The sequence below is a fragment of the Primulina huaijiensis genome, chromosome 3 (genome assembly GCF_012295235.1).
Source record: "Primulina huaijiensis isolate GDHJ02 chromosome 3, ASM1229523v2, whole genome shotgun sequence".
Classification (NCBI taxonomy): Eukaryota; Viridiplantae; Streptophyta; class Magnoliopsida; order Lamiales; family Gesneriaceae; genus Primulina; species Primulina huaijiensis.
This window is the reverse complement of record NC_133308.1, coordinates 1807555-1821038: the sequence shown is the minus strand read 5'-3', so window position 1 is coordinate 1821038 and position 13484 is coordinate 1807555. Positions and strand designations below refer to the sequence as shown.

Below are 13484 nucleotides of genomic sequence, written 5' to 3'. Positions count from 1 at the left end.
TATGTGTGTGTGTGTGTGTGTGTGTGTGTGAATAAATTCCAAGAACTTCTGGAACCTGACATGCTGTTCTTGGTCTTTTGGAGTTTCAACTTGTTTATTTCGCTGTTAATGTAACTGGTTTTGGTAATTTCTGCTCTCTATCTGCGCCACCTGCTTTTTAAGCCCCTGTTAGTGTTATCCTGTTGGTAGAAAAATTATTAAATAATAACATTGGAACAATCCCTTATTTAAATATAATATATTCCCATTGTTTGAGTAATTTTTAAACTTCAATGATTATAAAGTTGATTACTTTCTAATGTTAGATTGCTTTTGGAATCAAGATAGATGTTTCAAATTGAACACATGCGCAAGGAGCGAGTGATTGATAATTAGAGACAAATTCATGGCCCAACTAAAGATAGTAATAACTAAATTGCTAAAATTGTTGATCTCTAAAAAAAATCATTTCAAATTTCAGTTTAGGGTTCTGAATGGATCGAAGTACAAGAGTGTCCGTACCTGTATTTAAGAACAAAATTATTCCCATTAACGATCAACAACAGGTGATTCAACCAAAGAGTGACCGAGTGAAGGCACCTCAAACAATGATAACCTCAGAAAAAAAATACCATGATCATACACATGCTCTTATAATATCTAAATCGGCATGTTTGTCATGTTGGCTCCACACGACACTCAACTTTGAATATGCTAAGACCAATCTTGACATTTCTTTGATTACTTCGAAGCACGTACCATGTAAAGACTAGTACTTTGTCCAGCCAAATATCCTTCAATGTCGGTTGGGACTTGACAGGGTAGTAGAATAAGCCATAAGCTCAAGATTATGTTTTCATCTGAGAAAAGAAAGCACCACGCACATGTTTTTGGCATGGTTAATGGCTACAGACGTCAATTTGTCAGACTGATCACCAGAAATCTTTGCAAGAACACAACCCATCCTTGAAGTGGTGGAACCGGTTTCTATCCCTGATCACAATCTCTCTCCCAAAAATATTTGATATAATCTTTGTCGCATTGTGACAGTCGCCACATATTCTGAGATTTTTCGATATTCTGATTGTAGTTCCAGGAGAAGTCTTGATAAGGCCATATGCAATGGCTAGCTTCTCACTGTGATGATACAAAGAAGCCTCCTTGTCTTCTTCTGTTGCGTCCAGTCTCCCGTCCACTACATCAGGTACATATCCAGCTGTCTTAATCTTCTCAATCATGTCCTCTACTGATCTGTAGATCTCCTTTGATTGTGGGTGTACATTATCTTCAGCCAAAAACTCATGAATGACACCATCTAACTCGATAAAGCTACAACCAGGATTCTTTTTAATTCCTTGCACTTTCATCTCATTTCTAAACCTCTTCGCATCATCAAACCTACCGACAGATGCATATAGATTAGAAAGTAGTATGTAATCCCCGCTATGTGCAGGCTCTAAACTGATTACATGTTTAAATGCTTCTTCTCCTATTTCAACGTGCTTATGAACTTTACACGATGAAAGCAAAGTTCTCCAAACCAAAGCATTGGGTTTAATGTGCATGTTCTTTATGAACTCATATGCATCCTCAATCAGCCCGGCTCGGCTCAGAACATCAACTAAGCAACCATAATGCTCGATTCTTGGTTTAATGCTGAAATTTCTACTCATGCTGACAAAGTAACCCCAACCCTCGTCGACCAAGCCTGCGTGACTACAAGCACAAAGAACAGCAACGAAAGTTGCTTCATCTGGTTTGACCTTCTCTTGAAGCATCAAATGGTAAAACTCGAGAGCTGTGTTGCCTCGTCCTGAGTTAGCAAGACCTTGAATTAGTGCTGTCCATGACCACACATTTTTAAAAGGCATATCTTTAAATACTTCAATTGCACTATCCACACACCCACACTTTGCATAAAAATCAAGTAGCGTCGTTCCAAGGTTGATGGAGAGCTTCAAATTCTTTTTCTTTATATAAGAATGAGCCCATTTTCCAGTTTCTAGAGCTCCTAGTGCTGCACAAGACGAAAGGACACTAACCATTGTGACCTCGTTTGGTTCTACATTCGCATTTTGCATATCGAGAAAAAGAGCAAGAGCCTCCTTGAAACGACTAGAATGAGTGTATCCATTAATCATGGCACTCCAAGCAACGACATCGTGTGTATGAATTTGATCAAACAAACCTCTCGCAGCATCCAACCTACCACATTTTGCATACATATCAATGAGAGATGTAACCAAACCAGCATCCTTCATCAGTCCATTCGCCAATGCATACTCATAAATCCATTCCCCTAATTCCAAATCCCCAAGCCTCCCACAAGCCATCAAAACGTTAATCAAAGTCGCTTGATTAAACCCAACACCCATTCCTAACATCTCCCCGAACAACTCCGTCACTTCTTTCCAATACCCGTGATTTACATATCCCGAAATCATCGAGTTCCAAGAAATAGCACTTCTCTCACTCATTCCATCGAATAGTTGGCGAGCCAACTCAAATCGACCACAAGTGGCATATAAATGAACCAAAGCGTTTTCAACAAACCCTCTACATCCAAACCCGTCAACAACTTTTAGTATCTGGGCATGAACTTGCTCTCCTTCCCTTAAAGCCCCAACCTGTGAACATGCCTTCAAGATGCTGGTAAAGGTGAACTCATCTGGGTGCACAAAGTTTTCAACCATTTTCCCGAATAAAAGAAAAGATTTTTCCTGGTTTTGCACTTTGTTAAATCCCCTAATCATTATATTGTAGGCCGATGAGTCGGGATTTTCGAGGTAAGCGAAAATGGAGAAGGCATAGTCGATTGCAGGGACGGGAAGGAGGAGTGCAGCCGACTCTAGCATGGACTCAGCTACCGCCGGGTGGTGGAGGAGGCGGGTTTTTATCAGGTGGGCATGGATTTGTCTGAGGTCTCTGCTGGTCTTGCATTGATCAAGAATCAAGATCTTTGGATTTTTGGGGAATTGAATGAGTTGAGTAGGCAAACTTGAGAGACCAAAGCTCATGCTCGTATGAGGAATTTTGCATATTTCCAGAACACCTTCTCGCGTTAACTTGAAATTTTGATTTTAATACACAAAATCTTATTAAGAATTGGTGAAGAAAAATCATAAAAAAATTTCCTGTATTTAAACGTACTCGAAACATATACTCAAATTGGAGTTAGACCTTCGACTTTTAGACGTTGTTGATATAAAAATAATTGCTGAAATTATAGATTTTACATACAATTATTGCAAAGATAAATTACTTTAACCGATTAATATTATTTGAAAATTGAAATATTATTGATTTTATCTCTAATTTAACATATATTTAGTATATACGAGAAATATTTAATTTAAAAAATATAGTGACCTGTAAATTATTTTATAAACATATCATATAATATAAATATTTAAATGCACTTAATTTTTTTGATATTAATGATTTTTAATAATATAGTTTATATAATCTAAAAAAGTACAAATTCTTTTTTTCCGTTATATTTGTTTGCAGGTAGTTATGTGAGTTAATTTTTTGGTAATTTTGGTCCAATTTTAGTCGGCAAAACTCATGTTTCAAAGGGTTTGATTATTTTACGTAGCTTGTCACGTGGCTTAAAAAATTGGGGATATTCAGAAGGTGAGAAAATTCTCTTTCGGACCTGTTCATTTTATAAATTACTATGTTTCAAATAACCAAATACTCTATAATAACATAAAAAAAAATTTCAATTAACACACAATGAAAGTCAAGCAATCGTTCAAGGGATTCAAAAACAATTTTTTTTTTGGGAATTTTAATTATTATTATAACGTATTTGATGATTTGAAAATATTATTTTATAAAATAAATACGTAAAAAATAATTTTTTGTGTGACATAGGATAATTTTCATCTATTTTGAAAGATCCTCAATTTTTATGCCTCATAGGCAAGCTCCGACGTCGAATCGGCAAATTCCGATGAACATTTGTTTCTGGCAAAAAATGGGGTCAAAACTGCCAAAAAATTAAAATATCGGGCTAAGCCTGCAAGTTTAATACATAAGACTAACATCGTAAGAGGACAAAAAAGGGTTGAACGGATGAACACCACTCGACTCTCGAGTGTCATGGCTTCCTTTATGTACAATATACATCTGCAAGCCCTCGAAAATTTGGCTGCAGTCCCCCATGCTAAGCCAAGTACACAGTTCAGAGGCCATTCCCACTTCGAATATGCATATATTCCTTGCTGCTGTCTTAAATAGAATTGAGTCTTCATTCTTGGCGTATCTTTAATAGCATGATGCATCGTTCAAAGTTCATCTTTCCATCACGACCTCCTTAGATGATCTCTGGAGAAAAAAGGGTGTCGGAGGGCTTCAACGGCTGAGATCCTTTCAGATGGATCGTATCTCAAAAGCCCTTGCAATAAATGGATGAGATCCCCTGCTGAATGATCTACATGATGCATAATCAAGTTTGGAAACCGTGGCAGCTTCAGAACTGCTTTAATACTATCTCTAGATGTTGCTCCCTCCGGCCAGTCTAACCTACCCCTTCTTATATACTTCTCTGCATGCCGGCTGAAACATAAAATGCATTGACAAACATTGCAATATCGGTTGTTTGTTTTATAATGTGAGAGGTTGGAGACACTAGCTTACTCGGCTCTCTTCAGCATGTGCTGAGGTAACGGTCCAAGGACTATTTCCATCATTGCAAGGTGTTCTAAGTTCTCGTGAGTTTGGAACAATGCTTCACCCTGGAAGAAAGTGGCCAAATCAATTATTAGAGTAAATTACTTCAAAAAAATGCAGCTATATCCACCAAAACAACAAATGAAGAGGCATCAAATAGACATACCGAGCAAAGCTCCACTAAGATACAACCCACACTCCATATGTCACATGGGCAACTCCATCCAAGTCCTGAACAGAAAGTGGAATAAGATATTAGCAAGAGCAAATTATAATAACTACCAAAAATCTAGACATTATTCATTAATTTAGCATACCTACAATGACTTCAGGAGCTCTGTAATGTCGAGTGGACACGACGTACTACTGATCCTGCCTGTCATAAGTCGTGCTACAAAAATCAATTACCTTTATGGCACTTGATTTGGGAATTCTCTTGTAGTATGAACTATCTTTAATAGCCTTGGATGAAGCCTGGAAGATGAGCCAAAAATCACAGTCAGTACAAATGCTTCCACCCAACACAAACCGGTTCTGTAAATCTCAAATTGCACAATTGTTTTGGGTGTGTTAAGATACAAAAAAGCCAGTTAAAAGACTACCTTGGGCTCAGGAACTTTTACATACTCAGGAGAGACAAACAGAATGATCTCAGGTTTCAAGTCCGTATGGATGAGTCGCAAATCATGCACAACTGAGAAAAACCAATCAACACAATGTTTCAACATAAAGTGCCAAAGTAAACCAAACCGCATGCATACAAATATTCTAAACCTAAATAAATATAATCACAAACAAATTTTGTAATTCATTTGGGTAAAATAGTGTAGAAACCATACGACAACATACAGCATTATATTGAAAATCAAGTAACTATGAACAACATTATGTATGAAGAGAAACTATTTACCCACATGCTACACATTCCAAAAGTTGTCTGCCAATCTCACGGACAAAATCAATGGGAAACGAGCGATAATTGTTTTTGCGAAGGAAATCATATACGCTTGGTCTAAGTTTCTCAAAGACCTGTTAAAACCATTTATGTCCATCCAAATCTTAATCCCCAAAGGTATGTTAGGTTGGGGAAATTTAATCCACCGAATCAATCATATACCAATACAGATATGGTTTCGATAGTCAACCAGTTACGTATTCGTACACAACTGCAAGAAATAAACTGATTCAACCACTGCATTCACTAACCAACATCCGAAAATTATTACAATATTTCGCACCAAGTTGAACGAGAAACTCACGGTTCATCACATTTGTCATGTCTAACAAGTTGTTGGAGCATTTCTACCTCAATCATAGCTGCATCACGATATTTCTTAGTACTGCGAACAATTTTAATAGCAACCATTTCTTTTCTTTCCCTATCCCAGCATTCCAAAACCTGACCAGAGGTGCCTGAGAGGCAGAGTTTCACATATCAGAGACTGTAATAGTAGAGCACTGGACCAAAGGTACAGGTAAATTTACCATGCCTTCACCCATCTTGCTATGGATCTTATCTGCAAAAAACAAATAAGAATAAGAAATAAGACAAGTTAACAGAACAGTTAGAAACTTAAAGAAGTTCTGATGTTGGTTACCAAGTCAACGCATTAAGTTTTTAAAGCATTTGAAAACCTAAATAAGATTAGGCCCCCAGAGTCGATATGGGCAAAGTACCCACACTTATTCCAACACGAAACTTAACCAAGTTTCATGGTCTTCTAAATTAATTAATGCAATAAGCTAAATTGCATTCACATTAGTCCATATATGATGGAGGCAACAATGAATAAATAGGTTCTGACGATGGTAGAAGTAGTTACAGCGAGAAGTTAAATTTTCTCCGAGCTCAAATATATAACGCCCATCTTTGTCATCTTCTCGCCATGGGGGGAAACCATTCGGACCCAATCCCTTATCAAAGAGAGAACTTGAATGATTTGATAGTGTTCTTGAAGGAGCAAAGCTTGTCACATTCCCAATCTCTTGTCCACAAAACAATCCTAGCTTAGCCTACACACACGCATCCATTCACGTTTTCTCAATAACACAATTCATTAGTTACATTTACCTCCTCTACAATAGCTTCCAGGCCAAGCTAAACAGGCTTTTTTGACATGTCAAACCAAGGCAAAACCTTAATACAATTTTACATACTCAAAATCAAAAGCATTATCCAAAACAAAGATTCTTCGATAAAAGCAACCCATCTTAGTTTAGCATACAATGAAGTGACATGGATATATTAACCTTAAAACTCGTATAGTGATCAATACCAAAATAATAATTATGTTTGGCCTCAGAAAAATAGTCATATAAAATATTTTTATTACTACATGAATAAAATCATTTGATACTTCTTTCACAGGTGCAAAAATATATTAAATAAGGATAAAAAAATATTTAGTTTCGTTTCAGGGTCTAATTGTCAAGTTATGAAAAATCCAGTTAACTTCAAGTCCAATAAACATATTTGAACAACGACATAAGAAATTCCAACTGAAAATCGATCATTATTTTTCAATAATTAACTTTAACAACCATATGAAATAATCTTTCAGATCTAAAACAAAAAATATACCTGGTAAAGAACCTAGGAACAAAAATTCTACTTTAGTCACAATTAAACCCATCAAGACAAAATCTTTTTTCATAACTGATAAATATTCCATCAGATCTACAAAAAAAAGGAACAAAACCTTGGATTCAAACATCAGATCTTAAAATTACCTTCGGCTGTTGAGAAACAACATCCCAACCCAACCGCGGCCTCTTTCTTGGCCGTCGATCCATCTCCAACTCCGTCATGCGCTCCGTCTCCATAAGATAGATGCTGAAAATTCGAGAAGAAAAACAAGACAAACAAATAATAAGCAACTGTTTGAGAGAGAATTCGTGAACACGAAAACCTATGGTGACGCCACGGAACGTAATACAATCGCTAGATACGAAGGAAGAATCAATCAGTTGAAGCGAAATCCAACCGTACACGTGGCCAATACATACCCTTGCTTCTCTTTTCTCTTTAATAATCAAACTGTCGGTTAAGTAGGTTAACTAGAGTTCAACGTATTCGTTGCTGGTTGGATTTTGACCTGTGGTTGGGTTAATTTATGTGCACAACTTTATTATGGGAGATTAAATTGTAATTTTATTAAAATAAATTTAAAAAAAAATGAAGAAAAAATAGTCCAAAAAGGGACTACAACTTTCGGCTTAGGAATAGATATTTTATTCATTGAGTGCACAGATGTGCAATATAAACTTGACATTTTATTAATATATTTAATTATGAAAACAAAACATGACACAAAGTTTTTTGGCTCTATTATAAATAAACTTAATAATAGTAATAGATTAACATAAAAATATATAATATTAGTTAAAAAATATACATAATTTTATTTTATTTCTAATAAATTACAAACGTATTAAAATATATTAAAACAAATTAAGATTGTATTTTATAAAAGGAAGAACACTTACAAACTTGTCATTCTAAATTTTAAATTTTCAAAATAACTTTATGTTAACGGTTTGGTATAAAATATAAAGCGAAAAATGTAATTCTTGTATTATAATTTTATTTATATCAAATCAAGTAATATATTAAAAAAAAACATAATCAATATATAAATCTCATAAATTTGTTTTGCCATCAATAATATATAATAAATAAAACGACGTTGACATGTCATTAATATCAATACAAAACGACAATATTATAAATTTGTGAGCTACATTTATTTATGAGGATAACTACTTCACTCAACCACACGTTGAGTTGCAACTGCGAGGAGAGGAGTAGCTCTACCAACGGCAATCCCAGGTTTTTCAGTCATCTCCAAATCCATCCCAACAACTCCATTAGCTAATTCCCAGTCAAATTTATGGACAATGTTTGCCAACACAAACTCATTAGTAGCCATGGCAAATGAAATCCCTGGACAACCCCTCCTACCAGCTCCGAACGGGATCAACTTGAAATCCGTGCCCTTGAAATCTATTGCAGAATTCAAGAATCTATCTGGCTTAAACTTTTCGGGTTCGTCCCAACTATCGGGATCTCTACCGATGGCCCAAGCGTTAATCATCACCATCGTCCCGCTCATAACGTCGTATCCCTTTATCTCCACATCTTCGCGAGCGATACGTGGCACGAGCATGGGGATTGGAGCGTGGAAACGAAGAGTTTCTTTGATCACAGCTTTCAAAAAATGCATTTTCTCCAAGTCATCATCTGTTATTTGTTCTCTTTCTTTAAGGATCCCTCTTACTTCATCTTGCAGTTTCTTCATGACTGCAGGGTGTCGTAGGAGCTCTGTCATAGCCCATTCTAGAACCGTCGCAGTTGTATCGGTCCCGGCAGCAAAAACATCCTGAGAATAACAAAAAAAAAGAAGCAGTATATTTGCTTTAAACATTTAGTTTATAGTTAAGTCATTCAAGGAAACTTTTATCTTTGGATTTGCGTTTACTTCAACACTAAATTTACATCTAAAATCAACATTTAAAAAATTTATGAACCCAAACAAACTTGATCGAGAATTGGAAAATTACCAAGAGTATAGCTTTGATACTCTCTCTGTCAATGGAAACTCCGGTAGTATTATTATCCATTAAAATCCCAAGCAAAATATCGACGAAGTTATCTCCAGCACCACTAATTATTTCCTGGCCCTTTTTCAAGCGTTCTTGAATCACTGCTTCCAGGAAATCATCCATTTCTTTGGCAACTTTCTTCACTCTCGATTCGAACCCATTAATCCAATCGACCCATGAAAGCCATGGAATGAAATTCCCAACGGTATTACCCTCCAAAACCTCCAAAAATTCTTTTAAAAGCATCAAGAATCTCTTCCCTTTTTCCCCGTCACTGTACTTCCTACCAAAAGCTGATCTACACACGATATCATTAGTTATCCCAGCGAACATCCCACTCAAATTGACCACACCACATGAAGAATCTCTTATCTTTCTCACCATGATTCCAGTTTCTTCCTCCCTTATGAAATGAAAAGACTGAACCCTTTTGTTGCTGAGAAGCTGAAGCACGCAGATGCTTTTCAACTGCCGCCAGTATTCGCCGTACGGCGACACCGATATGTCCTTACAGTTGTAGAGCAGCCGCCTGTTGACGCTGGAATCAGGCCTGTCTGCAAATTTCAGATCATGTGTCTTCATGATCTCTTTAGCTGCATCTGCGGATGAAACGACGAGCGTGGGCACGCTGCCTAAGTGAAGAAACATGAGTGGGCCATGTTTCTTGGCTAAGGATTGGAGATTTCGGTGAGGCAACTTTCCCAGTAGGTGAAGATTTCCCAGTATTGGTAATCTTGAAGGGGATGGAGGTAAGTTCCATTTCTTGCCAACCGTTTTGCGGAACCAGTGATTTCCAACGAAGAAGCTTAGTACGATAAACAACAATGAGAAAAGAGCAGATTGGAATATGAAGAAATGCGACGCAAATATTTCATACATTCTGTAAGGTACGAGTTTGTGTGTGCACGAGTGGCTATATATATATATAAATTAATCGCTATTTTTTTTATTATTATCATATTTTTTTCCTGACCAAACGAAATTAATATAATTGCTTGTAAATATATATATATATAGTAAATCATATGCAATATACTCAACCAATTTATTATATATTTCTATAAAAATATAATCTTACATATGTCATTCACCCGTTCGAATGTATCTTATTTTTGGATTATAGATATAAGAGTAGGTGTTGACAAATTCAAAGTGTTCCCAACTAAGAGTAGGTGTATTGTGAGACGGTCTCACGAATCTTTATTTGTGAGTCGGGTCAACCCTACTGATATTCACAATAAAAAGTAATATTCTTAGCATAAAAATTAATATTTTTTCATGGATGACCCAAATAAGAGACATGTCTCACAAAATACGATCCGTGAGACCGTCTCACACAAGTTTTTGCCCCCAACTAAATGACGTTATATTTTAAAATTATTATTAGTTATTATATTAAATTTCTTTTATATTGTGGATTTTCATAAAATTAAATTCTAAAATTAAATTTCTTTTACTATTTTCTCATTATCGCCAGTTCCTCTCAGATTTTGTGTCAAAGAATAGTACCACATTTAATTCTTAAATTTTTATCACGAGAAAATCCGGTGGCATGAGTGGTTTTATTCTAGTACTTTTGGAAAACAATTTTGGAAAATTTATGCTTGAAAAATCGACTGAATTGGCCATGTAGCTTTTAATATCTTTTAAAATAATATATGATATTATAATAATTATTGTATAATAATTATTAAACAATAATAAAATAATTTTGGTAATGATGAAAACTGATATAAAATAATGATTGTGTAAGGTTATACAAATGCCCTCTTTCATTTATAAAATATAGTAATAGATATTGCGTCCGAAGATGTAAGAAATATCTTGGTTTGGACTCATCATCATCTTCGCAAAACTAAACAAAAATGTCACAATTTAAATTATTGTAAGCTTCATCCACAATTAAATAACGTAAGGCGAAGGGAAAGCATTAATTACATCTTGTCGTCGCGTTCAAAGATAGGAAAGCAATCAAGAATCAAGATGGTGCAAAACATTATTTAAAAATAATTTATTATCATCAATTTCATTCAAGTAATAGGTTGTTTTTAGTCAAAGTGTATTTTTTTTTAATTTTGCGTTAAACACATGTTATTTGTTTATTAAGGACTTAGGGGTGGGAAAAAAATATCAAGCGTTCCGGTATGTCACACTTATCCATAAATGTTTGGCTGATGAGATTGAAAAACTATTTAATCAATATTTCAATCTTTTGGAGTGGTGGAAATGAAGTGAAAATAGGTACCCAATCGTTTTAATGATTGTCAAGGATATTTTCTCCACTTTGGACTAACTTGAAGAGTAACACTATATTTATGTTTACTTATTTCAATTCTAATTTTTTAAATTAAATTTAGTTTTTAACTTTTGCTGGTCTTTTTAGATGGAGGAGTTTCAACAAAATTATAGTTAGTAAGACTATATTTATGTTTACTCGTTTAAATTCTAATATTTGTAAAATTTAGTCATTAAATTTCACAAGTCTTTTGAGATGTTGGAGTTTCAAAAAAATTTCAGGATATGACACTATTTTTTGCTTGTTGAGTTACTCTTTTGAAACATACATATTCATAATTAATCATATTGGTTGGCTTAGCTATATAAAACTCCGGACTGAGGTATGATACGATTAATCGTGTTCAATTATTGTAATTACAACTATCGCTATAAGAAACTTCTTTTGTTTTTTATGGTTAGAAGTTATTTTGTTATGATTGGGATGAGAATAACACGATTTTTTTTAAAATTTTGGTATAGACGGTATTATACCGATACCGTACCGAAATTTCGGTATATCGAATTTTTTTTAAGAACGTTATGAAATTTATGTTATATCGAAATTTTGGTATACGAATACAGTGGTATACCGAAATTTCGGTACGATATACGGGATTATTTGAAAAAAATCGATATAATCACTACAAGAATAAATGCTTATGATGACATTCATAAATGTCATCATATTCAATATTTAGTGACATCTAAGTTTTAGTGACACCTCCAACAAATGTCCTCTGTTCCAATGTCGTCTTAAATTTCCTGAAATTTTTTAATGTCATTATAATATGTTAATGACAACTTCATACGTGTTACTAATTATTCATATAATAACAATTTTAAATGTCAGGAAAACTCATGTTTTAAATACATTTATACATGCCTTGTTATTATAGTAATAATGACAAATTTATATGTCAGTTAAAATCATTTATAATGACAACTAAAAGTGTCGTGTATATTATTTATAGTGACAATAACAAATGTGAGAATATTTGAGTTGGATAAATATTGGAGGAGGAAAAATAAATAAAATAAATGTGGGAATAAAAAAAAATATTAGATTAGTTATCTTGACATTTTTAATTGATGTCATTTTTTATATGGATGGAAACAATTATTTTCCCTCCTCCAATATTTATTCAACCCAAATATTCTCACATTTATTTATAGTGACAAATTTTAGTTTTTTAATGATTTTTTACGATGTGGAAACTCCATATAAAAGATGACATCAATTAAAAATGTCAGGATAAATAATCTAATATGTTTTTTTATTGTACACATTATTAATTTTTTACAAGTGTCATTATTAAGTATTTGTAACAACATTTAATTAAAAGTGTCTACAAAAAAGTGTCATAATAACCATTTATTGTTGTAGTGAATGTACGGAACCAGGCTTAATTAAGGTCAATTCATGGAGTTTTGACATTAAAAAAAAATATTGTGTCAGGTGACATGTGAGACAATCTCATATTAATTTTATGTTTTTTTTATGTTACATGATCTAAAATCTAAATCGTTGGACGCATGTCTTTCAAATTTTGTTTCAGATTTTGTCCGAAATTTCCAATCCTAAATATGTTTCCCATGCGTCTTGACTCTGTGTGTCATACATTTTATGGTAGCATGGAATTTTCCTACATTTTATTTTTCAGATAATGGTCGAATTAAAGATTGGTAGTCACACTCTCTCTCTCATACTTAGTTTATATCAATGTACTTGCACACGTATTGCGTGTTTGTATAATTTTTTTTTATAATTTATAGTTAATTTGATTTGTATTCAAATAACAGTAATATCATAACTGTAAAAATTAACGATGGTCATATTGTAATTTGAATTGATTATACTTATATGGAGGTCATATCATAATTATAAAAATTATGAGGTACTAAACTGCAATTCGAAATGATGATTTTTAAAAAAAAAAAAAAAAAAAAAA

General features: G+C 34.0%; 2 protein-coding genes and 1 pseudogene across 2 annotated transcripts; all 3 read right to left on the bottom strand.

The window, feature by feature from the left end:
- Positions 1-419: 419 nt before the first annotated feature.
- Positions 420-3060, bottom strand: LOC140972926 (pentatricopeptide repeat-containing protein At1g08070, chloroplastic-like). The gene has a single exon (XM_073435404.1). The coding sequence runs from the start codon at positions 2994-2996 to the stop codon at positions 912-914; it is 2085 nt and encodes a 694-aa protein (XP_073291505.1). The 5' UTR covers positions 2997-3060; the 3' UTR covers positions 420-911.
- Positions 3061-4250: 1190 nt separating this feature from the next.
- Positions 4251-7624, bottom strand: LOC140972925 (serine/threonine-protein kinase AFC2-like; annotated as a pseudogene).
- Positions 7625-8302: 678 nt separating this feature from the next.
- Positions 8303-10172, bottom strand: LOC140972924 (cytochrome P450 71A8-like). The gene is made up of 2 exons (XM_073435403.1): positions 9217-10172; positions 8303-9035 (listed from the first exon to the last, which is right to left on the bottom strand). Exons 1-2 carry the CDS (start codon positions 10135-10137, stop codon positions 8421-8423), a joined length of 1536 nt encoding a protein of 511 aa, XP_073291504.1. The 5' UTR covers positions 10138-10172; the 3' UTR covers positions 8303-8420.
- Between the last annotated feature and the right edge of the window lie 3312 nt (positions 10173-13484).